The sequence below is a fragment of the Eubalaena glacialis genome, chromosome 3 (assembly GCF_028564815.1).
Source record: "Eubalaena glacialis isolate mEubGla1 chromosome 3, mEubGla1.1.hap2.+ XY, whole genome shotgun sequence".
Taxonomy (NCBI): domain Eukaryota; kingdom Metazoa; phylum Chordata; class Mammalia; order Artiodactyla; family Balaenidae; genus Eubalaena; species Eubalaena glacialis.
The window spans coordinates 177,079,160-177,106,823 of NC_083718.1; the positions used below are offsets into that span (position 1 = coordinate 177,079,160).

Consider the following 27,664-nt stretch of genomic DNA (forward strand, 5'->3'; position numbering starts at 1 on the left):
GTGATAAGCCCTAACGTTCAAAAGCTGTCAGCTATAGCTTCCGTTTTTGGGATATTGGACTTCCTGACTAAAAAACAGTTGTTTAATTCTACCCCACCCTTTATAGATGCTTATTTTATTTTACATAAACATCTCAGGATAACAATAGCCAATTCAAAACATCAAGAGACATTAGTGATTCGGTGTTTTTCAAAAATTCCTTTGGGTTCCTTTTGACACCGTGATATATTTCAATAATTTCAACCCAATTCAATCAAAATCTGCTTCAATCAGTTCTCAAGGGCAGAGGTAAGAAAGGGAATCAGCTTAGGAAGGACACTGAAGATAATCTCTTCTGTCTCTCTTTTCCCTTTTTATCTCTTTTTCTCCTTTCCCGACGATCTTTTCTCCCACACTTTCATCTTTTCTTCCTGTTCTCATAATGTGATATGCATTTAAGTTTATTCCAACATTTTATTATGAATATTTCAAACTTAGGGAAAAGTTGAAAGAATTCACATTGACTACCCCTATACCAACCACCAGGATTCTACAATTATTTTACTATGCTTGCTTTCGTACATGTCTATCCATCCCTCCATCAATCAATTCGTCTTATTTCTGTGATCCATTTCAAAGTAAGTTGCAGACATCAGTACACAACCTCCCAAATAATTCTGTGATAGGCCTTTCAGTTTATCTGCCAACATGAATCTTTTGGGTTTGCAACATCTCTTCTATGAAAAACACCGTGTACTTTTAATGAAGTTTAGTGGAAGTTTCTTTCACTTGATGGAGTTTAGGTTCTTAATTTCTTGCCTTGGTCCTGCCAAGCATCATAACACATCTTGCAATATGAAGACACTTTCTTGGCAAACATCTCTTCTTGGGCCCCATTGAGAATGGTCAAGGATTGGTTAATCATTCAGTGGTGACCATGTTAGTTCATTGTCTTTGGCTGGACAAAGTCCTTAGTAACCATTCCCCACCCGTCACACTCCATGACATGTCTTCTCCCACCTGCTGTGTTTTCTAGGAGAAGCTCTTGTTCCTTCCCACATGGATTAGGGAACAATGTCAGTTTCCAGAGCAGAGTGTGTTGCTATGGGAACCTAAAGTTATTTGGAGTTGCAAAATTGTAGCAAGTAATCAGTGACACAACCTGAAACACTCCATAATTGTCCCTGGAGAATAATAGGGTAAAATGTTTTATTCTTAGATGAGGGAACTTCTGTGCTTTTGTCCTCTGGGGAGCTTCTGGGAACAGTGTTGAGCTGCTGAGTGAGAAAGCAGTGGGCTGGGAGAAGGTGGCTTCAGGTGGCTTGAACAGACTCCTAGTTTTCCCTGGTATGTGTTCCTTAGGTAAGTCGTTTATTCTTTCTTTTTTTAAAAAAAATTATTTATTTATTTGGCTGCACTGGACCTTAGTTGCAGCACGCGGGATCTTTAGTTGTGGCATGTGGGATCTTTATTTGCAGCATGCAGGGTCTAGTTCCCTGACCAGGGATCAAACCCAGGCCCCCTGCATTGGGAGTGCGGAATCTTACCCACTGGACCACCAGGGAAGTCCCGTTTATTCTTTCTGAGCTACAATTTTCTCTTCTGGAAAATGGGGTGTCAGTCTAGAGCTAAAAGGGAGCTTGGAGATAATATGAAGTTGTTTGATTCTTTGAAACAGATGATGCCTGCACATTTTAGGAAAAAACCCTCCACCTGTGGAAATCAACAGTGAGCGGGAATGTCTGTACACATAATCCTGGACTTTCCTGTGCCTTTCTTTTATATGACTCACACATTCACACGTTACACTTTGACAGACCTTAATATTTTAATCTACATGCAGTACTCAGGATAGCCTGTGACTAGCGCCATTACAGTGCAGTATAATTATTAACCTACAGTCAAAAAAAACGTGACGCTTGCATTTCAAAAGATAATGATGCGTATTTTAGAAGATATTTTTGTTCTGGTGTAAACAAAAATGTTTATGAACTTAAAGGTAGAGTAGGAGATGAAATCAGAAAGGTGAAAAGTGTGAGGTCTATAGGATCTTAAAGGCTGCTGCAAGGATTTTTGAGAGAAATGGGAAACCAGTGGAGGATTTTGAGCAGAAATATGACTTTCTCACTCAACTGCAGCCACAGGGGTTTCCATTCCTTGAAAATGAGCAGCTTCCGCAAAAAATAAAAAACAACAAAAAAGGGAATTCCCTGGTGGTCCAGTGGCTAGGACTCCTTGCTTTCACTGCTGAGGGCCCGGATTCAATTCCCGGTCGGGGAACTATGATCCCTCAAGCCACTCGGCACAGCCAAAAAAAAAATCAAAAAGAAAAAAAAGAAAATGAGCAGCTTCTATTTCAGGGCCTTTACACTGGCTGTTCCTTCCTGGATTGCTCTTTCCACAGATACCTGCAAAGCTCATTCTCTCACCTCTTTCAAGCCTGTGCTTCTCCACAATAAGGCTTTTCCTGACTACCCTATTTAAAATGGCAGCCTGGCTGGACTTGCCCTGCCTTTGCACTTCTGATTCCTCCTTACCGTGCTGTACTCTTTCTATAGCACTTATAACCATTTAACCCATAATATATCATTTACTTACTAATTATGAACATTATTTATTGTCTGTCTCCCTCTGCTAGACTGTAAGCTCCATAAAGGCAGGGATCTTGGTCTCTTTAGCCCACCAAACACCTAGAATGTGTCTGGCACATAGAAGGCTCCCACATATTTGCTGAAAGAATGACTTAAAGGAATAAATTTTGATTATATGGAAAATTAATTTTTTCTCATCAATGATGAGTAAATGGTTATTGAAGATTTAGGATCCTGAAGAACCTCTGAATTATTTCATAGAGGTTCAGTTCTGTTCCTTAGAGGTGTTTACCAAGAAAGTGGACTTAAATTCTAGGAATATTTTTAGCACTGTGCAGTGAAATAAAAGGTTTCTGGTCAACTATTTTTGTTATAATTTATTTTCATATAATTCAAACTTACAGAAGAGTTGCAGGTTAGTACAAGGAACTCCCTATAGCCTCTATTCAGATTCATCAATTGTTTACATTTTGCCTCATTTGCTTTATCTTTCCCTCTCTCTGAATGTATGTTTCTGAAACTTAAGAGTAAATTGAAGACATGATGTCCCTGTAACCATAAATAGTGCATCTTTCAAGAGCATTCATTTTCGGGACTTCCCTGGTGGCGAAGTGGTTAAGAATCCGCTGGCCAGTGCAGGGGACGTGTGTTCGAGGTTCAAGCCCTGGTCTGGGAAGATCCCACATGCCGTGGAGCAACTAAGCCCGTGTACCATAACTACTTAGCCTGCGCTCTAGAGCCTGTGAGCCACAACTACTGAAGCCCGCGTGCCTAGAGCCCGTGCTCCGCAACAAGAGAAGCCACCGCAATGAGAAGCTCGCACACTGCAACGAAGGTAGCCCCTGCTCACCATAGCTAGAGAAAGCCCGCGTGCAGCAAAGAAGACCCAACGCAGCCAAAAATAAGTAAGGAAGAAAGAAAGAAAGAATATGAGGAGCAGATAAAGTAAAAAAAAAAAAAAAAAAGAGCAGACATTCTCTTGCATAACCACAGCACAACTGTTGAAATCAAGAAGTTGAACATTGATAGAATACTATTATTTAATCCACAGCGCATTTTAAATTTCATCAGTTGTCCCAATAATAATGCCCTTTGTAGCTATTTGCTACCAATCTTGGATCCAAGCCAGGGTCACACGTTGCATTTAGTTATTAGTCTCCTTTCATCTGAAATTGTTCTTCAACCTTTCTTTGTGGTGTTTTTGAAGAGTACAAGCCAGTTGTTTTGTAGTTTGTTCCTCAGTTTGAGATGGTCTTAATGTTTCCTTATGATTGGGTTCAGGTCATACGTGCATATTTAGCAGACATACCACAGAAGTGATCTCATGTCCTCAGTGCATCATATCAGAAGGCGTATTTGCTGGTTTGTCCCAATATTGCTGATGTTAGCTTTAATCACTTGCTTAAGACGCTGTCTGCCAGATTTCTCCATTGTAAAGTTACTATTTTTCCCTTTGAAATTAATAAGTTATTTGTGGGGATATTCATTGAGACTATGTTCCTCATCGAACTTTCACCCACTAGTTTTAACATTATTCCTTCTATACTTATTAGTTACTAAGGAAGAACTTTTCTTTCTCCCCTATTCATTTATCAGTATGGACTCATGGATTCTTATTTTATTCTATGATTTAAAACCCATTACTATCATGCATTATTTTACCACTCAAATTGTCCCAGACTTCTGACCAGCTGTTTGCCTTGAAAACAATTTTACATGAACCATATAGTCTCCAAGTAGGATTTTTTTTAAGAGGAAATGGGTCCTAATTGAAAAGGTAGAATTTAGCTTACTGGAAGGTAGAAATAATTAGGTAAGAAAAATTACTTTGGGCAATTTACAGTGACAAAAACACCCTATAGGGACTTCCCTGGTGGTCCAGTGGTTTAGAATCCGCCTTCCAATGCAGGGGAAGCAGGTTCAATCCCTGGCCAGGGAACTAAGATCCCACATGCTGCAAGGCAACTAAGCCCAAGCACCTCAACTAGAGAGCCCGCGTGCTGCAAACTACAGAGCCCATGTGCTCTGGAGCCTGCATGTCACAACTAGAGAGAAGCCCGCGCACTGCAGCAAAAGATCCCGCCTGCCGCAACTAAGACCCGCATAGCCAGAAATAAATATTTTTTTAAAAACACCCTATACACTGAAGTGTGTTAAAATAGCAAGAAAAATAGCACAGCCACTCAGCAGTGATCAGAGCAGTTTCAGTCTAGCAGGTGAGGATGGGTGTATTCTTATGCGAAAGAAGAAAGAAAAATGCTGCTTGAGCTACTGAGTTGTTTCTGCCCTACAGCAGCCCATGGAGGTGATGGGAGGAGTGATGGCTGACCATAAAATCAGAATTTCAGTGCTGGAAAGAATCTTAAAACTATTTGGTTTAGCTATTCTTTTTTTTAATTTATTTTTTATTTATTTGGTTGCACCGGGTCTTAGTTGCAGCCGGCGGGCTCCTTAGTTGTGGCACGCTAACTCTTAGTTGCGGCATGCAAGTGGGATCTTGTTCCCTGACCAGGGGTCAAACCCAAGTCCCCTGCATTGGGAACGCGGAGTCTTAACCACTGTGCCACCAGGGAAGTCCCCTAGTTTAGCTGTTCTTAACCTCTTTGAGGACACAGTCGTTTTTGAGGATCTGATGAAAGCTATGAACCATTTCTCTTCAAAATGCACATACAATATTAGGTACAAATGTGGAGGGTTCAGAAATTTATCCATGGATACTAGGTCTACTCAATTAACTTCATTTTTCCATAAACTTGCAATTTAAAGAAGAGTGTTTAATTTAAAAGAAGATTTTCACACTCTTAGAACAAATAGAAGTATGATGTGTTTCACTATGAGATCGTCTACAGATAGATTTTGTTTTACTCTGATGTTTCTCTGAAGGTTCAACAATCAGCTATCAGCCAAGAGTTTATGTCTTCAACAAAGAAGGACCATCTCAGAATCTCCCTTTCCCTACCCACTGGAAAAGAACTGTGCTAGTTACTTCAAACTGTTAACATGTTAAAGAATAGTTACAGGCTTCTGGTGTCATTGCTTAGACAACTTTCAGACTATAACAGTGGGCCAAGTTAGGATTTCCAGAACTCTTTTTAGATAAGAAGCAGGTGGCTTCATGAAATTGCACCCAAGATCTAGATTACATAGGACTGAATGAATTGATGAGAGATGATTATAGTTTGAAATATTACAGGTGTTTTTTAATGTTCTATTTTCTGTATATAAGGAAGCCTTTTACTTTCTTCATAAGCTATGTGTAACCCATGACAATTTAGTAGACTCTGCTTTTGCAAGCTGAGATGAAACTTCACAAAAGGATCTTATTCTCATTGGCTCTTCCCTATTCCCCCCTCCCCCAGAAACTCTTACTGAGTCTTTCTACTTTTCACGGCAGTATAGTTATTTGCATGGGTTTAAGAATATATCCTCCTTTTTTTTTGGCCGTGCCACATGGCATTCGGGATCTTAGTTCCCCGACCAGAGATCGAACCCATGCCCCCTGCAGTGGAAGCGAGGAGTCCTAACCACTGGACTGCCAGGGAATTCCCCTATATCCTCCTTTTTGCCATTCTATAATTTGAAAAATTCATTTTGCAATCAAAGGCTTGCCTTGTCATATTTGAAAGTGATGCTTATTTAATTACCGCTTTCGATATGACTAACACTTTTAAGGAAATAGAAGCCAATGGCTTTCACAGCCCTCCCAGGAAAACTGACCTGGCACCCAGTGAACAGAGTTCCCAGCCTTACAGGTGAATAAGGAAGGTCACTGCCTGGCAAGCCCCAAAATCTTAGATATTTGGAGGACTCAAGAGGAGAGGAATTTACCTAAACTTAAAGTCAAATCTGAGATTCCTTATGAAAATTTCCAACAAATTCATAAGGTCTATCTGGTAAATTAACATTCTCACTGCACCTATGTACATAATCAGGCCAAACCAAATGAGACCAATCTTATTCTGTGATCAAGAATAATCTTTCTTTGAGATTATTTTTTGGTAAAAGGTAAAATATTAGTTTCCTATTGCTGCTGTAACAAATTATCACAAACTTGGTAGCTTAAAACAATATAAATGTATTACCCTACAGCTCTGGAGGTCAGAAGTCCAAAATGGGTCTCTCACTAGGCTAAAATCAAGTTGTCGATAGAGCTGTGTTTCTTCTCGAAACGCTACGGGAAAAGCCATTTCCTTGCCTTTTCCAGCTTCTAGAGGCTGCCTGCGTTTCTTGGCTCATGGCCCCCTTCCATCTTCAAAGCCAGCAATGGTTGTCAAGTCTTTCTCATGATGCCAGCTCTCTGTTCTGACTCTTTTGCCTACCTCTTCCCAGGGAACCCTTGGGGGACTTCCCTGGTGGTCCAGTGGGTGAGACTCCACACTCCCAATACAGGGGCCCGGGTCCAATCCCTGGTCGGGGGACTAGATCCCGCATGCATGCCGCAACTAAGAGTCTGCATACCACAACTAAGAGTCTGCACGCTGCAACTAAAAAAAAAAATCCCACATGCTGCAACTAAGACCCAGCGCAGGCAAAATAAATAAATAGATAGATAGATAGATATTTTTTTAAAAAACCCTTGGGATTACACTGGGCTCACCCACATAATCCAGGGTAATCTTCCCCTCTCCAAATCATCTGATTAGCAACCTTAATTCCCCTCTGCTGTGTTACATTACATATCTATTCACAGGTTCCAGGGATTAGGACATAGACATATATGAGGGGGCATTATTCTGCCTACCAAATTGAGAGACTATAGAGAAAAATTTATGCTTCAGCAGATAACTGCATTGTTTAGAGCAGGAGTTGGCAAACTACTGTATATGGAGCAAATCCAATAGCCACTTGTTTTTATATCCCTTGAGTGGATTTTACACTTTTAAAGTGTTGAAAAAAATTAAGAATAATATTTTGCGACATGTGAAAATTATATAAAATTCAAATTTTACTGCCTTAAGTAAAGTTGTATTGGAACTCGGCCAGGCGCACTTGTGTATTATCTATGGCTACCTTCATACCTAAGGGACAGAGTTGAATAGTTGAAGCAAGACCATATGGCCCACAAAGCCTAAGATATTTACTACCTGGCTCTTAACAGTAAAAGCTGACCCTGGTCTGGCACACACCTTTCCAGGTTATCTGATTCTAGCTTTTCATTGCCTTTGAACTACTTTATAACTCTGTGAATTGTAGAGAACTGATAGCAAAGTAAAATAATTCTCGTCTATCCACATGCACATTCTGTCTGGCAGACGTTTCATGGATTTTACTCCTTCACTGTGGAAGAAGCTGGTTTTTCTTCCATTTGGACATTTATGTCAATATTCCTGATCAATAAATGTGTCTGTTCCTTGGATTCTCCTTTGAACTGGTTGTAACATCTTACCAGTTCCTTCACTGACAATGTGTTAAATGAAATCTTTAATATGTGTTCATTTTATACCTGAAAGCAAATCATGATTTTACCCTTTTTTGAAAATGGTCCTTTAACATGGGCTATTCAGTGAGAGATGCAAAGATGCATGAGACCCAGCCTCAGTCCCTCCAAATCCAGCCTCTGCCCGGCCCCTGCTTTGGCCCTAAAATTTCCAAAGCTTCCAGAGATACCACAGAAATCATTCTGCTATTGGGCCTATTTAGTGATATAGCCAACACCAGGACTCAAGGGCCTGTACAAGGGAGGCACACAGAGGAACATGGACAGACTAGAACCTGTCCAGAGGTGAATAGCAATAGTCTGGGGATCCAAGTGCACAAAAGATGAGACTATAAGGAGGCATTTTGCATGGTAGCAGAGCAGATGGCCTTTGGAGTCAGACAGCCTACCTCGTTCCTGTCCTAGTTCTGCCATAATGTGATCTTAGACAAGTGACATGATCTTCTCTGATCCCACCTCTTCTGTATAAAGTGGGCATAATACAGATTACTTACAGAGTTGTTGTGAGAACTATACAAAGAAACTGCTCTCGGTCCAAGGCCTCTCACGTGGTAGGCTTCAATAAATACTATCACCAGCGAGGGTAGCAAGTAGCTAACGTTGATGGGCACATGAATGCCATCTTCCAAAGATGACAATAAACATTGCTACCATTCACTCGGTCTTTACTATGGGGAAGGTGCTCTTTTAGTTCTCACAGTACCTCAAGGAAGTAGGCACTACTATTATAGAGCATAGTTTATTAACGAAGTACTGCCATGGGGAGAAAGGGAGCTGAATTACTCTGACTGCCCTAAAGTCTGAACTAACCCCAGTTGGTGGAAGTTTCAGACAGACAAGGGTTTGGTTTAGGGAAAGAGTTTTGAATGTTTTGAAGTTTTGAAGCTGTTGCATGATGGAAAGGATTAATGGACTGAGGCAATGAATTCTCTATTACAGTGTTCAAGCAACAAGTTTTGGATAACACTGAAGATGGGATTTATAGGCTATGTAGGAGTTTGGACTAGATGACCTCTAGATTTCTTTCCATTCAAATTCTGGATCCCTGTTTCTTCCCGACTTTGTCATTGATCCCCTCAGGCCCTGTACTCTCCCATAATCTGAGTCGTTCTTTGCCTCTCAGAAGCCTTCTAATCCATGTGGTCCCTAAAAAGTGTCCCAGTTTTATGTTCCTGTCTTTGTTCTCTCTTATGGTAGCTACAAATGGGAGGAGGGGCATCCCCATTTCACATGTCCCCCTGCAGCCATGCCTGCAATGTCCCCTTCTTTCCAAAACAGATTTCATTTCATCCCCTCCTCCATCATAAAGGCAGGCCACTCATCACTGCACTGCTGGCCACAGTGGACCAGTCCAGGACCATCAGTATTCCTCCCCAGATTTTTTGGAAGCTGAAGCTTGGAAGAGAAGTTTTCTTTCTTCCTGAGTACTAAAGTCAAGGGTAGAGGGAATTCCCTGGCGGTCCAGTGGTTAAGACTCAGTGCTTTCACTGCCGGGGCCCAGGTTCAATCCCTGGTCGGGGAACTAAGATCCCAAAAGCTGCGTGGTATGGCCAAAAAAAAAAAAAAAAAAGTAAAGGGTAGAGGTGGAGTTGCTTGTGGCCATATTCCCCAACATGAGGCAGAAATACAAGAGTCCTGCTGGTACCTGAGGTTCAGAGCCAGCCCATCAACCCCTGTCCTTTCCACAGCTGGGCCAAGCAACCCCAACCTTTCTCTTTTTAGCTTAAGTTAATGGGTCACTTGCAACCAAGAGTTCTCTTCCGTGGGTTTGCCCTTTGGCCCACAAACCAAATGAACAACATGCATTAATATATCTGAAGTCTAATTTACATAACAATGGTCCTCTCCCAAAGCACCTCGGTCTGCAGTTCCTTCCTCCACATCCTTGCTCTGCCCGCGAGGAGTCACTTTATTTGCTTGACCAGAAAAGTCTAAGAGGAGGAGCAGGGACCTTTCCTGGAGAGGAGGGGTTGGTCCCAAATGCAGTGGTCCTGCCCATACCCATAACACCTGCCCCTGTGCCCTGGAACATTTGAAGAGATGAATGAAGGAACCAAAAATAGGACATTGCAGGTATTCCTCAAAGGCAACCTCTGTAGCAGTCAGGATTCTACAGTCTGATTACTGTGATAGGACCCTAAGTTCTGTTCTAGATTCTGCCACCTCTTCCCTGGGTAGAAGTGGGCGAGTCAGTGCTCCTTCCAGAGTCAGATTCCCCCAAAGTTCATGAAGCCTCAACTCCAGGGCCCTCATTTGCACAGGCTGTTCAAGGCCTTGTACCAAATTCCGTATTTGTAATTTTTCATCCTTTACTTAAATAGGGCCCTCCACATTGTATACGCTTCAATACTTATGAATCCCAATCCATCTGGGACCCTGTTTGGGCCTTGATCTCTAAAGATATAAAAGGAAGGGGTGGTTTTAGATGGTCTCGAAGATCCTTTTGGGCCTCACAGTCTGAGACTCTGCCAAACTGGAGTATTCCCGGACTATTGGCATTCGGGGGAGAAGTCTTTGGCATGGCACATAGCACTAAAAAACCCATGTCTTGCTTAATACACATCAGTGGTTTCCCATTGCTGCTTAGGTCAAAGGAAAAAATTCTACCTTGATTTATGAAGCCCTGCCTGGCCTGGCTCTTACCTCCCCTTGCTCCACACCCTTCTTGCTTTCTGAACTCCAGCCACTCTGGTCTCTCTCAAGCCTGTGCTCCCCCAAACCACAGGGTGTTTGCACATGCTATTCTTTCTGCCTGAAGTGCTTTTCCTCACTCCCATTAAAGCCCCCTGGGGGACTGCCCTGGTGGTCCAGGGGCTAAGAATCCGCCTTCCAATGCAAGGGACAGGGACGGGGGTTCAGTCCCTGGCTGGGGAACTAAGATCCCACATTCCTCGGGGCAACTAAGACTATGCACTGCAACTACTGAGCCCACGCACTCTGGAGCCTGCACGCCACAACTAGAGAGAAGCCCGTGCACCACAACGAAGATCCCGTGTACCTCAACTAAGACCAAACACAGCCAAATAAATAAATATTTTTTTTTAAAAGCCCCCTGGTTCTTTACCTTGTTAATTCCTACTTCTCTTTCAGGTCTTAGCTCTTCCCTGACTTCTTGGAGCCTGAGATGACCAATTCCCCTGTGTAACACCAAGTACCTCTCCTATATAGCATTTATCACCATATAACTTTACATGGATCTCTGTGATTGCTTAATCAATATCCTCTTCCCCAACTAGACTGCAAGCTCCTGGGGGTCTGGGACTGGTTTGATTCTGCTCATCTTCACAGCTTTTATTTTTTGGCCTCACCGCACAGCTTTTTGGATCTTAGTTCCCCAACCTACGGGGGATCGAACCCGGGCCCTTGGCAGTGAAAGCACTGAGTCCTCACCACTGGACCTCCAGGGAATTCCCTCATCTTCACAGCTTTAACGCCCAGCTCAGTGACTTACAACAGGGGGCCAATTTTGCCCCTAGGGGACATTTGGCAATGTCTGGAAACATTTCTGTTTATCAAGACTGGGGGATGCTACTAGCGTCTGAGGCCCAGATACTGCTAAACATCCTATGATGCATAAGACAACCTCCTACAACAAAGAATCATTCTGCCCAAAACGTTAGTAGTGCACAGGTAGAGAAACCCTGGCCTAGCACAAAACCCAGCCCAAAGGAGGGGCTCCGTGGATGTTTGCTGAGTGAATGAAGGAGAGAAATCCATCCAGCTTTTTGAGTGTGTTCCTTTTGAATGTGCCCCCAAATGATCTCAAAGATATGATTTGAGGCTTGAGTGTTGAAAAGGGGAAAAAACCTGTAGGACTGGAACTAGATTATTGCCTGATATTTCTGGAATGTAAGTAGATGTATTGGGACATCCTGGAGAGGGCCCCCCTATGTGAGGATTCTGGCACATACACTGGCATGTGAAAACCAGAAAGCCCCTATGCCAGTAACATTAGAAGAGAAATCAATTCTCACTACCAACTGTGACTGTAAAAAGGCCAGAGCCCTGAGGCGGGGGTTGGGGGGGGGGGAGTGGAGGCGGGGAAGGGAAGTCACCAGGGGGAGGTTCAGGGAGAAGGGAGAGGGGCTTCCCCTTCCATCCCAGCCACCAGGAAAGCTCAGCCCCCTAAGGCTACCTCACCAAGGGCCCCTCACTTAACACATTTTGAGAGCTATCTTATCTTTACACTCATACCTTCAACATCTAATCTGCCTCCAGCTCAGATCCTTGCTCTGAAAAATCTTAAATTCCATCTGTTCTTCCCTCTCTCTTTGTCCCACACATGGTCCTGTCTTTCCTGTGTCACTGCAAAAGGGTGGCTTCACATCTCCTTGCCTCAGGCCATCCTCTCCTCTTAGCAAAGAGAGCTCCACAGCAGCAAAGCAGACATTGAATTGTACTCAGGATGATCATGATAGCTGCTCACATTTGTACATACGTCCATTTGCAAGTCACGCTCTCATCCGTGACCTCATTTCAATTCTTTGAGCCCATTTAGCAGATAAAGAAACAGATTCAGAGAAGGAGGTCTGTGGGCAGGCCAAGTAAATCATAAGGATAGGACTTCATTCCAAATCAAAATTTTAGAATTAGGATGGTGCCTAGCACATAATGGGTGTGTGAATGGAATAAAATATGAGCCCATGGATCAAGAACCACCACTCACTTTACAAGTGAGGAAATTGAGACCTAAGAAGGTTAAAATTACCTTGATAGCAAAACTAGGACTTGAATTTGAGACTTTTGATTCTTAGCTCAAAGATAATAAAGCCTACAAAACTTCTGATTCTTAGCTCAAAGCCTAAAAGTCTAGAGCTTTCCACTCCATACCCAGCTTCTTCCTCTTTCAGTAGAACTGGGGCCCATGAACTTTTTAAGGAAGATTTCCATCTAAAATGGAAATTGTTTTAAAGAATTTAATAAAGTTATCTTTGGGAAAGCAACCCAAGTGTCCATCGATGGATGAATGGATAAGCAAAATGTAGTGTATACATACAACGGAATATTATGAATCCTTAAAAAGGAAGGAAATTCTGACATATGCTACCACATGGAGGAAACTTAAGGACATTATGCTAAACGAAATAAGCCAGTCACAAAAAGACAAATACTCTATGATTCCACTTATATGAGGTAGAGTAGTCAATATCATAAAGAGAGTAGAATGGTGGTTGCCAGGGACTAGGAGGAGAGAGGGAATGGGGAGTTACATCTTGTTTAATGGGTACGGAGTTTCAGTTTTACAAGATGAAATAGCTATGGAAATTGATGGTGGTGATGGTTGCACAACATAATGAATGTATTTAATACCAACATTATGAATGTACACGTAACAATGATTAAGATGGTAAATTTTATATGTGTATTTTAAAAATAAATTTATTTATTTTATTTATTTTTGGCTGCACTGGGTCTTCGTTGCTGCGCACAGGCTTCCTCTAGTTGTGGCGAGCAGAGACTACTCTTCGTTGCGGTGCGTGGGCTTCTCATTGTGGTGGCTTCTCTTGTTGCGGAGCACGGGCTCTAGGCACGCAGGCTTCAGTAGTTGTGGCACAGGCTCAGTAGTTGTAGCGCATGGGCTTAGTTGCTCCGCAGCATGTGGGATCCTCCCAGACCAGGGCTCGAACCCGTGTCCCCTGCATTGGCAGGCAGATTCTTAACCACTGCACCCCCAGGGAAGCCCTGTTATGTGTATTTTACCATAATTTTTCTAACAGGAGAGAAAAAAAAGATTGCGTTATCTGGTTAATTCCCCATCTGGGCAACTCTATAAACACACAGATTAAGGAGGTATCACCATTACCACTTAACTATGTCGAGTGCATCATTGCTACTTTGACTGTGGCTTTGGCGGTGGCTTGGGAATTAGGTTAATTTGCACATGTTGGTAGAAGTCTGAGAGGTGTTACCAAATCTTTCACGCGTTCTTCTTCCCTAATTTGTCCGTAAGCTTCACTCAAGGGAGAAACGGGTGTGACTTTCAGTGTTTCTGGCATTCCTCAGCCACCTCCTGCAGAAGGACATAGGTTGAGGCAGGATCCATCCTCGAAACTGGCCTAGTATAGCTTCTCCCCAGATGGGTCTTTGGGGCTCCACGCTTCATTCATCCCAAGTACGGCAAAGACTAAATAAAAGCTCCATCATAGCGTTGTGCTGGGGAGACAAGGTAAGGAATAAAGCAGCTTTAAGGTGAACTGAACCATCTCCCTTTTCCCTCTTTAAGGTGAGGCGGGAAGCTTGGGGCAGGGCTCCATCTCTGCTTCCTAATTCGAGGAAGTTTTGTAACGCAAATCCAGGCAAGGAGGGGGAAAGGCTCCTTTGGCATAAGGAGAGCAAGAATGGAGTTATTGTTTCACAGCAAACAGGATGAAAACAGTGGTGATAGGAGAATACCAATTTCTCATTCAGATTAGAAAGGTATGATCTCCAGGGGGAAATCAGTTCTTAGTGGAGGGGTGTTTGCTTTCAGATATTTATCAAACTAGAGATTCAGCCAGGAGTGGAAGCACCCACCGCTCTCTTCCCCATCCGTGGAACCAGGGCTCACCCTTTGCCCTGGACAAGGATGGCCTAAAGAGAACTGAAAATGAGAGAAGAGAGTCTGGGAGCACAAGAGTGTCTGTGCAGGACACCCTCTCTTCACCTCCCAGGTAACATTTGTAATGCTAAAAGCTGAACAATCCATTCCCCCTTTCTACCATCTTCCCGGGGGCAAGAGAGATAACTGATGTGAAAGTCGGGTACAAAATGCTCTTCAGGTGTCATCCATGACCACCCAAGAAGAGTCTGCCAACCTCTTTCTCCAGGTATCCCCTCTCCAGCACAAGTTTTCTCAGCTGAGGCACTACTGACATTTTGGGCTGCAAAATTCCTTCCTGAAAACCACTGCTCTAGCAGAGGCACAGGTGGATTTATTGGGTTGCTAATGAAGCTGTGGTCTCAGAGCCCCTCATTTGCACCAGCACCTTCCAAAGTCCTGGGAGAGGCCCTAACAATGAGTTCAGAGAGTAAACACTGTTGCAAAATTTGCAAAGACAAGATAGTTTTACTTGCAATGGGTTGAGACCACTCACTCCTCCTTTTACTCCGACACTTTCATACCAAAATCTGTGCTTCTAAGGTTTTATCCTTTTTTAAAAAATTGAAGTATAGTTGATTTACAATATTATATTAGTTGGAGGTGTACAAAATAGTGATTCAGTATTTTTGCAGATTATACTCCATTATAGGTTATCACAAGAAAATAAGTATAATTCCCTGTGCTATACAGCAGCGGTCCCCAACATTTTTGGCACCAGGGACAGGTTTCATGGAAGACAAGTTTTCCACGGATGGGGCCGACGGAGGGGGGGATGGTTCAGGCAGTAATGCGAGTGATGGGGAGCGGCAGATGAAGCTTCGCTCGCTCACCCCTTCCACCCCGCCCCGCCCCGCCCCACCGCTCACCTCCTGCTATGCGGCCTGGCTCCTAACAGGCCACGGACGGGGTGTTGGGGACCCTTGCTATACGGTATATCCTTGTTGCTTATCTATTTTATATACAGTAGTTTGTATCTGTTAATCCCATACCCTTAATTTGTCCCTCCCTCTTTCCCTCTCCCCTCTGGTAACCACAAGCTTGTTTTCTACATCTGTGAGTCTGTTTCTGTTTGGCATATACATCCATTTGTATAATTTTTTAGATTCTACATATAAGTGATATCTTACAGTACTTTTCTTTTTCTGTCTAACTTATTTCACTAAGCATAATATTCTCTAGGTCCATCCATGTTGCAAATGGCAGTATTTCATTCTATTTTATGCCTGAGTAATATTCTGTTGTATGTATGTACAATACATCTTCTTAATCCAATTGTCTGTTGATGGGCACTTGGGTTGTTTCCATGTCTTGGCTGTTGTAAATAGTGCTGCTATGAACATTGGGGTGCATGTATCTTTTCGAATTAGTGTTTTCGTTTTTTAAGGGTATATACCTAAGAGTGGAATTGCTGGATCATATGGTAGTTCTATTTTTAGTTTTTTAAGGAACCTCCATACTGTCTTCCATAGTGACTGCACCAATTTACATTCCCACTAACAGTGTATGAGGTTCTCTACATCCTCACCAACATGTGTTATCTGTGTTCTTTTTGATGATAGCCATTTTGACAGGTGTGAGGTGATACCTCGTTGTGGTTTCGATTTGCATTTCTCTAATAATTAGCAGTGTTGAACATCTTTTCATGTGCCAGTTAGGCATCTGTATCTCTTCTTTTTTTAAAAATTTTTGGCTGCATTGGGTCTTCGTTGCAGCGCGCGGGCTTTCTCTAGTTGCAGCAAAAGGGGTTACTCTCTGTTGCGGTGCACGTCCTTCTCATTGCGGTGGCTTCTCTTGTTGCAGAGCACGGGCTGGCTCTAGGCTCATGGGCTTCAGTAGTTGTGGCACGCGGGCTCAGTAGTTGTGGCTCGCGGGCTTAGTTGCTCCGCGGCATGTGGAATCTTCCCGGACCAGGGCTCAAACCCGTGTCCGCTGGATTGGCAGGCGGATTCTTAACCACTGTGGCAGGCGGATTTTTAACCACTGTGCCACCAGGGAAGTCCCACCATCTGTATGTCTTCTTTGGGAGAATGTTTATTCAGGTCTTCTGCCCATTTTTTTATTGGGTTCTGTTTTTGATACTGAGTCATACGGGTTGTTTGTAACATTTTGGATATTAACTGCTTGTCAGTCACATCATTTGCAAATACTTTCTCCCATTCTGTAGGTTGTCTTTTAATTTTGTTGATGGTTTCTTTTGCTGTGTAAGAGCTTTTTAAGTTTAATTAGGTCCCGTTTGTTTACGTTTGCTTTTATTTCTTTTGCCTTTGGAGACTGATCCAAGATAATATTGCTACAATTTATGTCAAAGAGTGTTCCATCTATATTCTCTTCTAGGAGTTTTATGGTTTCAGGCCTTACATTTAGGTCTTTAAACCCACTTTGAGGTTCTTTTGTATACAGTGCAAGGAAATGTTCTCATCTCATTGTTTAACAAGTGGCTGTCCAGTTTTCCCAGCACCACTTGTTGAAGAGACTGTCTTTTCTCCATTGTATATTCTTGCCTCATTTGTCATAGATTAAATGATCATAGGTACGTGGGTTCAATATTTTTATAGATTTATACTCCATTTAGGGGCTTCCCTGGTGGCTCAGTGGTAGAGAATCGCCTGCCAAACCAGGGGACACAGGTTCGAGTCCTGGTCCGGGAAGATCCCACATGCTGCGGAGCAACTAAGCCCGTGCACCACAACTACTGAGCCCACGAGCCACAACTACTGAAGCCCGTGTGCCTAGAGACTGTGATCCGCAACAAGAGAAGCCACCGCAATGAGAAGCCCGCGCACCACAATGAAGAGTAGCCCCCGCTCGCTGTAACTAGAGAAATCCCCTGCGTAGCAACGAAGACCCAAAGCAGCCAAAAGTAAATACATAAAAAATAAATAAAGTTATAAAGTTATTACAGGGAATTCCCTGGCGGTCCAGTGGTTAGGACTCCACACTCTCACTGCCAATGACCAGGGTTCAATCCCTGGTCAGGGAACTAAAATCCCACAATCCACATGGTGCGGCCATAAATAAATAAATAAATAAATAAGTTATTACAAAATGTGGCTATTTTTCCCTGTGCTGTCCCTGTGTTGCTTATTTATTTCATCCTTCTCTTAAAAATGGTCCCTGGATGGGGTTCAGGACACACTACTCCAAAATATAGCACCTTGGCATATTGAGTATTTTAAGCTGAAGGATTTGAGAAAACACAGAATCAGGAAGGTCATTCTGACCTCCTTCCCTTGGCCTTCTTCCCTGAAACATTCTTCCCATAAAACCCTCAAGTAAGAGGTGCCCTCTCTGTACCCGGTGCTGAGCATCCTTTCCTCGCGTCCTTCTTTCCTTATGAAGACTCCCTCATATCACGTAAAACTTACATTCAATAAACTCGTATGCTTTTCTTCTGTTAATCTGTCTTTGTCAGCTTAATTTTTAGACCCAGCCAGGGATTCTAAAAGGGTTGAGGAAACATTTTCCCCCTCCACACACTCCCAAAATAGCCTAAGCTTCAGGTCACATAAAACCCAGATCTATCTGACCCTGGAGTTGGACAACCCTGGGTTCAAATCTTGGCTCTACCCCACTCTAACTTATTCAAGATTTTTAAATCTCTTTGAGTCTCAGTTTCTGCATTAGAAAAATGGGGGTTTATCGATGGTGACTCCTTTTTTTTCGGTCGTGCTGCTTGGCTTGCAGGATCTTAGTTCCCCGACCAGGGATCAAACCTGGGCCCCCAGCAGTGAAAGCGCGGACTCCTAACCACTGGACTGCCAGGGAATTCTCGATGGTGACTCCTCTTAAGATTCCTGTGAAAACTAAGTGAGGGAATTCATGTAAACTGCTTAGCCCCCTGCACAGGACAACCAAGCACTCAAAAAATGGTGACTATTATGAAGGGGGCAGTGATGTTTTCTCTATAGGTGGAAATCAAATGGACCACTTGACTTGGGGGAAGGACCACCAGCTTCCCGAAGGTGGGAGACCAAGATGACACTGAGGGGCTAAAATCTTTGGCTAGAACGTCACCAGGGAAAACAATGATGGGGTATTCAAGCTTATAGTCTGGGCTCCACCACAGAGAATTACAGAGAACAGAGGACCCAGAACTACCTTCACGGGCATCTTATTAGGAGGAGCTTCTCTTTGGATGGATCCCCTCAGTGTTCTGCGGGCAATTGACTCTCTGCAGACCCCCTGTTTAAATAGATGCAGCAGGGACTTCCCTGGTGGTGCAGTGGTTAAGAATCTGCCTGCCAATGCAGGGGACATGGGTTTAAGCCCTGGTCTGGGAAGATCCCACATGCCACAGAGCAACTAAGCCCGTGCGCCACAACTACTGCCTGTGCTCTAGAGCCTGCGAACCACAACTACTGAAGCCGCGTGCCTAGAGCCCATGCTCTGCAACAAGAGAAGCCACTGCAATGAGAAGCCCCCACTCACTGCAACTAGAGAAAGCCCGCACGCAGCAACGAAGACCCAACGCAGCCAAAAATAAATAAATATAAATAAATAAATTTTTAAAAAAAGAACTCTGAATATAAAAATAAAATAAAATTAAAATATAAATAAATAAATAGATGCAGCAGTAGGGCCTTGATAGGTATTGGTATTAATTCTATTTCTGAAACTGGATGGTGGGTTCAGGGATTTATTATGATTCTTTTTTTGTTTTTTCAGGATCCTAGTTCCCCAACCAGGGACTGAACCCAGGGCCACGGCAGTGAAAGCGCGAGTCCTAACCACTGGGCCACCAGGGAATTCCCTGTTATAATTCTTTATACAGTAAGATACATTATATACACTTCTTTTGTTCATATGGTGTGTTTTGCACTTTTTTTTAAGCTTGAGAACCAAATATATGCAGCATGGTTCTCCCTTGCCTCTGCCCCTGGTTCACCATAATCTCCTGGGCCTCAGTTTCCACTCATGTAAAATGGGCTCTCTAGGCTCCCTTCTGGTTTTAACTGTGTATATAAGTCTATGAAACTCTTTGCCAAATGGAAAAGAACATTAAGAACTTGAGTCTGACAGCCCGTCTGAATGCCTCCCCACTCAGCAGTAAAATGTATTTCTGTCTTGACATCTAAAATGGAAGCTTAATTGCTAATAAGTGGCTGACAACTGATAAATGCATTTGGGGTGGATTAGGAGAACTCAATCTATAATGGGCATCAGATGCTGCTCTAGAAAGTTGGGCTTTCAGAGAGTGAAGTAGGGGGCCTACGGGCGATGGAGAGAATGTCAGCCTGGCTGGGGAAACTGTGGGCCCTGGGAATGGCAGCCAAGTCCTCTACAGCCTGTCAGCAAGAAGTGACAACAGAGACAACATGTGCCACTTAGAGGACACTTGCTGTGCCCCCTACTGCACCAACTGCCATTGTGCATTATCTCATGTACTGCTCCTGACAACCCTATGGTCTAATGACGAGTATCATTTATTGAGAATGTAGTTGTGCCAGGCTCCATCCTGAGCATTTGTTGTAAACAATCTATGTCCTCACACCTCTAAGAGGTAGATACTATTATTATTATTATTTTTGTGTGTGTACACATTTAGTTTTATTGTAACAAAGCAACTTGTACACTTTTAACGTTTAAAACTGAGCATCATCTTTCCTTTCCAGTGAAACAAAAAGAAAAATTTAAAAATAAACAGGAACAAAATTACAATAGAGAATGTCAATTGCAAATAAGATCCTACAGGTTCTGCTGATTCTCCCATCGAGTGGCAGGGCTCAAGTCATCATTAGGAGAGAATTTTATTTTAAAGTGTCATCTTAAACTGCAAGGATGTCCGTTAAACATCACAATTAAACATGCCAAAGGAGAAGCCATGTTGTCAAAATGCCCACTTAACCCACCCAAACATCTCAAACCCACCCTTTGCTGACCTTCTATAACCCCATTTTTTAAAGTTTTTTTTTTCTTTTTTTAAACAAGAGAAAGTAGACAGATACATGTTGGTAAACGCTAACTGTCCATATTCACATGGAGACACAGTGTAATCTCTGAGCCCAATATACAGAGAAAGGAGGAAAAAAGCTAGAATTCTATGCACTACTACACAGGGGCCTAGCACCCTCCAGCTTCCAGCAGAGCTAAGGGAGCAGAAGGTTTTTCTTTTTTCCCACAGAGAATGGTGGTGTTGATCCCATAAAGTTTTTGTTGAGACAGGAAGGGATAAAAATGAATCTGGAACAGAAAGGGGTAGAGATTCTTTTCCCACTGAATTCTGCTCAAGGTATTTCCCCCCAAAATAAGTTGTGAGCCATGGTATAAAGGAGAAAAGAGACCTCAAAAACAGGGCAACTGAGCACAAGAGGAGAGGGAGGGAAAAAAAAAAAAAAGACTGCAACTTGCTCCCAGGGACTGGAGAAAATTAAAAAAGGAAGGTTGGAATCCATCAGTGTTCCATTAGTCATCTTCTCCTTCATCTTCCTCTCCTTCCTCCCCCTCATCATCATCTTCATCTTCTTCACCTTCATTCTCATCCCCTTCTTCATCAGTATCTTCCAATCCTTCTTCCTCTTCTTCATCATCATCTTCTTCTCCTTCCCCTTCCTCATCATCCATGTCCGGAACCAAGTAGTACTGTAATGGATTTGGCCAAATATCATCTTTGATGACCTCTTCTAACTCATCTGCACCTGCATCAGAATGATCAGTAAACCAGGTGAAGAAGCTTTCTGGTTCCTCATGCTGTCTCTTCCTGCTGGCTTTATTCTGCGTTTGACTTGAACGTTTTGTCAAATCCTTTCCGGATTTCCATTTGATTTCAGTGGACTTTGAAGATGGATCACCACTCTCATTCAGATGAAATTCTTTGGAGAGAACTTTATTTTCGAAGTAAAGGTTTTCATCAAAATAAAAATCTATTCTGTAACCTGATTTAATATCTTCAAATTCTGTCACTTCGACTCTTGTCAAATAATGCAGCGCCTCTTCATCCTCCTCCCCAAGCAGTGCAGACACTTGTGGATGGTTAACAAATGTTGTTACCCCAAAATTTGGGATTTTGGCGATCAATTCCGACCTCTTCTGAAAAAATGGTTGGCAGAGTTTGTTATATTTCTGTTCTACTTTCAAAATCTCCTCACTGGCTTGTTCGTTAAGTCTGTCTATTTCATTTTGTACTTCATCAATATGTTCAATTGCTTCTTGCTGTTCTTTTTCTTCCTTCGGCAAGTTCGGAGAAGCAGACGTTTCCTCTGGCCTGGAGGCAGGAGTCCGTCTTCGTTTCTTCGGTTTCTTTGCTTGGGGTGGAAGTGAAGACTGGTGTTTGGGGGCCATGCTGGGAGAAAAGACAAGAATCCACCCAAGGGAAGAAGCTCGTACCAGGAGCTCAGAGAACTCGGTAGATACTATTATTATCCCCAAATTACAAATGGAGAAACTTAGGCACAGTTGCCCAAGTCAAATGTAAATGGAGCTAGGACCTGAAACGAGTAGTCTGGCTCCAGAATCCATGCTCTTGATCTTAACTTCTATACCCTTAACTTTTTTGGGGGCCATGCTGTGCAGCTTGCAGGATCTCAGTTCCCCGACCAGGGATTCAACCCGGGCCGTGGCAGTGAAAGCCTGGAATCCTAACCACTGGACCACCAGGGAATTCCCAACACAGACAGTTTTGATAGCAATTATTACAGATTCACTTTATCCTAAAATAACTGATTCTAAAGAGATAGCAAATTCTTACTTCACAAGAGGACACAAACAATGTAATTGTAAAGGTAAAATAATAATGACAGCTAACATTTTTGAGTGCTTACATGCTACCTACCATTCTAAACAGTTTATGTGCATTATCATGAATCCTTACAATCACACTGTAAGGTAAATGTTATGATTAAACCCGTTTTTCAGCTAAGTTAACTGCTATACCCTTCACTTCTGCACTCTGCTGTCTTTCAGGATTGTTCTGAAGGAGGTGCTATTATTATTTCCATTTTATGGATGATGAAACTGAGGCTCAGAGAGGTCAATTACCTAAGGCTGCATAGCATTTAAGTGACAGAACCAGGATTCAATCCCGGGTTGATGTGTTTTCAAAGCCCACGTTGTTCACCATCACCCCGTATTACCTCTCTAGGTAAGTTACCAAGGGGCCTCTGTGTGCCCAGCTGTGTGCTAGGAGCAGCTGGGGAGACACAAAGTAAGAGAGAGAAGTTGTGGAAGTGCTGTCAGGTGGGACACACCTGTCTTTGCTCTGGAACTGTCACTAATTCACTGTGTGGCCTCAGGTAAGTCAAGGCCCCTCTCTGGGCCCCTGAGTCCCATCTGTAAATGAAAGGTTGAGTGTTCTCCCAGTTGTGGCCAGGACATGTCCGGTGATGTGGGAGAAGGATATGAGGGCCTGACAAGGAGCAAAGAAGGAGATGATTCAGCTGCTTCAGACTCCCAAGGAGGACAGAAGACTCCAGGGTGGAGATGCCCCACGGCTTAAGTCAGAGAAGCCCCTTATCCCAGTCTCCTCATTTCTTCCCAGAGGAGAAAGACCAGGAAAAGGAATGATGGGAAAGGGAGGCATGTGCATGAGTTTCCTGTCACTGCTGTAACAGATTACCACAAACGTGATGAGAGAAATTTATTCTCTCACAATTCCAGAGGCCAGAAATCCTAAATCATGGTGTCAGCAGGGCAGTACTCCTTCATGAGGCTCCAGGGAAGAATATGTTCCTTGTCTCCTCCAGCTTTGGTGGCTTTCAGCATCCCTTGGCTTGTGGCTGCATCTCTCTCTGCTGCATTTTCACATCGCCTTCTCCTCTGTGTGTGTGTCTAATCTCCCTCTGCCTTTCTCTCTCTCTCTCTATATATATATACATTTTTTAAACGGGTGATTTGTGACTTGATTATTAATTCTATTTCTATACATTTTGCGTATGGATACATTTTCCCCATTTTTTTATTGTGATAAAATACACATAAAACAAAATTCACTATCTTAGCCATTTTTAAAAAAATATATTTATTTATTTAGGCTGTCCCGGGTCTTAGTTGCAGCACACCGGATCTTTTTTTAGTTGCGTCATGCGGATTCTTAGTGTGCCATGTGGACTCTTAGTTGCACCATGTGGGATCTAGTTCCCTGACCAGGGATCGAACACAGGCCCCCTGCATCGGGAGCACAGAGTCTTAACTACTGGACCAGGACCCCAGGATCTGGGACCAGGGAAGTCTCATATCTTAGCCATTTTAAGTTCAGTAGCATTAAATATTCATGGTGTCATGCAATCATCGCCACTATCCATCGCCATAACTCTTTTCTTTTTTTTTCCATAAATCTTTTCATCTTGTAAAACAAAAACTGTACCCATTAAACAATGACTCCTCGATCCCCCCTCCCCCTAGCCCCTGGCAACCACCGTTCTACTTTCCACCCTATGTATCTGACTATTCTACGTACCTCATGTAAGTGGAAACAGAGTATTTGTCTTTTTGTGACTGGCTTGTTTCACTTAACATAATGTCCTCAAAGTTTTCTCCATGTTGTAGCATATGTCAGAACTTCCTTCCTTTTTAAGGCTGAAAAATATTCCATTGCATGCTTGTACCGCATTTTGCTTATCCATTCATCCATTGAAGGACACTTGGGTTGCTTCCATACTTTAGCTATTGTGAGTAATGCTGCCGTTCCACGACAAGGTCACTTGTGATTGTATTTAGGGCTCACTGGGATAATCCAGGATAATCTTCTCCATCTCAAAATCCTAAATTTAATTATATCTGTAACAACCCTTTTTCAAAATAAGGTAACATTCACAGGTTCTGGGAATTAGGATATGAACCTACCTTTGGGGGCCATTTTCAACCAGGGTAAGAGGAGAAGAGGAACAAATGAAGATGGGGAGGGGTGTCCACAAGCGGTGATTTTCAAGCCCCTCATCTGTGCCAAAATGCCTAATAATTGCCCTCGACTGCCCTGTCTGGTTCCTTAGTGATTCTGTACAGATTTGTACGACACTCCCAGGTGAAGTGTCCAGATTCTGTCCTTCTCAGGCCCCACAGGGCGCAGCAGCAGTGTTACAATTCTTCCTGGTTTGGCCTCCTGCTGCCGGGAATCCTAATAGATGGTGTGCTGTAGGTCTGGGGCCTGGGCCCTGGTTCTAGGTGGGCTGCGCTGCGTGGCTCTCTGCAGGACTTTGAGCGAGACGCTGCCCCTGAGCCTCGCTCTGCCTAAGCGCCTTTCTCATGCTCTTCCCTCTGCTCAGGTCTCTTTTCCACCCTCTCTCCCCTGTCTCAAATATCAGCTTAAATACCTCTTCCAGAAAACCTTTTCTTAGCTCCCAGGATGGGGCTAGCAGCCCCTCCTCTGTACCCCTGAAATGGCCCGTTTCCTTGTCTATCGTTCACACAAACACGCCAGACTGTGGTCACTGCAAGGACCACCAGGGTGACCAAGAGCCTGGAGCCTGACTGCCTGGCGTCAAATCCAGGCTCTGCCATTTATTGTCTCTGCAGCCTCAAGCAGGTTACTTACCATTGCTGTGCCTCCAGTTTCCTCATTTGTAAAATGGGAATAATAATAACAGCGTCTATCATCTAGCGTGATTGTGATAATTCAATGAGCTATTATCTGTCAAGTGCAGAGCCTGGCGTGAGGCCGGCACACATTCACTGCTGATTACCGTCCTTAGCGGTCTCTGTAGCCTCAGGCTCGGACACACAGTGGGCAATCCTGGAAGTGTTGAGTGGAACCAGGTGTTTTCCAAGTCCTCTCCAGTTCTCCCTATTTTCCAATTTTGTGTCAGTGACAAGCTGGAGCAGGAGAGGCCAAGGAGGAGCCACAGTGAAAAATGCACCGTGACTTGGGCACATCCAGGCGCGGAGTCTGGGGGAAGTTCAGCCGAGCATTTCATCTGTGATCCCAGTCCTTCCCAGACAGGATTCAGCCTCTTCTGTTTCTCTTTTCAGTCTCAGCCGGCCCTGTGTGGATGCTCTCTGAGGAGCCACTTGTCTGAAATCTGTCATGAGCTGAGCAGGTCATTGGCTGACCAGCCCAGAAGAGTCCTGTTCCTCAATGTCCTCAGGCGACCACAGCGCTGAGTAACACGGGAGGAGGAGGCTGGGCCAGAAAGCACCTGCAGCTTTGCAGGGAGGCCTTGAGTCAGCTGTGAGGGAGCAGTTCCCCACCATCCTGCCCCCCCCCACACACACACATTTGCCCACAGGCTGTCACCCTTCTTTTTTTCTCTCGCCTTCATGGACCAGTTTTGGAACTTATGACATCAATGGATGAAGAACCCATAACTTGGGTGGCCTATAAGGTTTATTTTGTATACTCTGTTTTCTCCCAAAAATAGATTTAAAGCACCATGAGGTCGTTCAGAGTGACCTAGCCTGGGCTGGCACTGAGCAAAGCCGTGTTTCCCTCTTCCTGCCCCCAGGACATGCACCTTCCTACCCCAGGTCCCAAGATTGTGGTCCTTCCCAGCTGCATGTCACCCAAGCCCAGCTGAAGCTTGACTGGTCAATGACCTTTCTCTGGGGTATTTGCATTTGAGAAGCACGGGAAGCCCCAGCAGCCTGCTTCTTCCAGGCCACAGTTCCCAGGAGCCAGGGTTCTGGGAGATGGTCCCAGATAACCTTGTGTACATTCAATCAACAAACATTCACTTGTGCCAGGGCCTGGGATACAGTGGAGAAAATAAGGATCCTGCCCTCAAGGCCTCACCAATTATTGGGGAGACATGCAAATTACAAATAAGATCATTGCAATATTGGAAATGGGAACAAAGTACTAAAGGAGGCCAATAATAGGAGCTGACATTTACTGAGCGCTTACTATGGTCTGGAGCTCTGCTATGTGCTTCCATTACAACTTATCACATTGGAACTTCATGATGATCCTGTGAGACGCCCATTTTACAGATGAACAAATCAAGGCTCAGAGAGGTAAAGCAATCTGAAAGGTCCCACAGCTCATAAGTGCTTGAGTCAGATCTGTCAGACTGAAATCTTCCTGAGAAGTCAGGGAGGCTTCACAGAGGAGGTAGCTTTTAATGAGACTTGGAGGGGGAGTAGGAGATGACCAGGAGGAAAAGTTGAGAGGGGTGGGAGAGGAAGACAGCATTTCAGTTGGTAGGAACCAACTAAAGCTCAGCAATTTCAAGGAACGGGGAGGGTGAGTGCTTCCTTTTACTCCATCTCCACCTCCCATGCCCCAGAGTTACCTACCCCAGTACAGAATCTGCCCAGGATATTCATACCTGTGCCTTCTTAGCAGCGATATTGGTCTCTCCCTTACCTCTCTGGCTGGAAGCATTTCTAGGAGGTAGAGTGACAAGAGCACATGTTTGGTACTAAACCCACCTTGGTTCAAATCCCAACCTGGTAACTTCCTAGCTGTGTGAGCAAGTAGCTCTCCCTCCCTGAGCCTCTGTTTCCCCACCCATGATAGGGGGCTAACACCCTGCAGCCTGTTCTAATAATGAAAAACCAAGAGGATGTGGCCAAACCTCCTGGCACTGCCCTGGCACAGTAAACAGCAGCTGTTATTCTTACTAGGAGGTACATGGATGACTGCTTCAATTCCAACTAGTTAATTTCAGGGGCTGAAACATTTTCCATGGAGCAGATGCCCACTGGCTCTAATGACAATCTATGGGCAAAAATCTCTGCAGGGAAAAAAAAAAAAAATCTCTGCAGGATGCAAAGTCTAAAAATTAAACAAAGCCTGAAACTTAAACAAGCCTAAAAATTAAACGAAACAATTCATGTACGCAGAGTGCTTTGTCCAATGTCTAGCACGTAGCGGGTGGTGCTCCAGAAATGAGAGCTCTCCCTAATATTTATAATTCAACAAGCTTTCTTATGCAGACTTAAAATGGCTTTAGCACAGTGTAAATAACCATGATTTACAGAGGATTTTTTCAGGAATTCATCTCATGCTTTCTATCAAGGGACTCCTATCTTGTGCAACCACTTTATCTCTCTTTACAAACCTTGTTAGGTTCTGTGTATTTTAAAGACAAGTTACTTTGTGGCAAGCTTGAATTTGTAACTAGAAAAGGGATATGATTGCTTTAGAACCAGAGAGCCCATGTGTGAGGTTGCCATGGAAACGATTTAATGTAAACTTTATTTTACAGT

The 27,664-nt window shown here is 43.6% G+C and overlaps 1 protein-coding gene across 1 annotated transcript; it reads right to left on the minus strand.

Moving 5' to 3' along the window:
- Positions 1-20,572: 20,572 nt before the first annotated feature.
- Positions 20,573-21,865, minus strand: LOC133088885 (protein SET-like). The gene has a single exon (XM_061187011.1). It carries the CDS (start codon positions 21,863-21,865, stop codon positions 20,990-20,992), a length of 876 nt encoding a protein of 291 aa, XP_061042994.1. The 3' UTR covers positions 20,573-20,989.
- Positions 21,866-27,664: the final 5,799 nt, after the last annotated feature.

What these genes read in the sequence shown, in the direction of transcription:
- LOC133088885 (XM_061187011.1), bottom strand. Translation starts at nt 21,865, where the DNA reads ATGGCCCCCAAACACCAGTCTTCACTTCCACCCCAAGCAAAGAAACCG.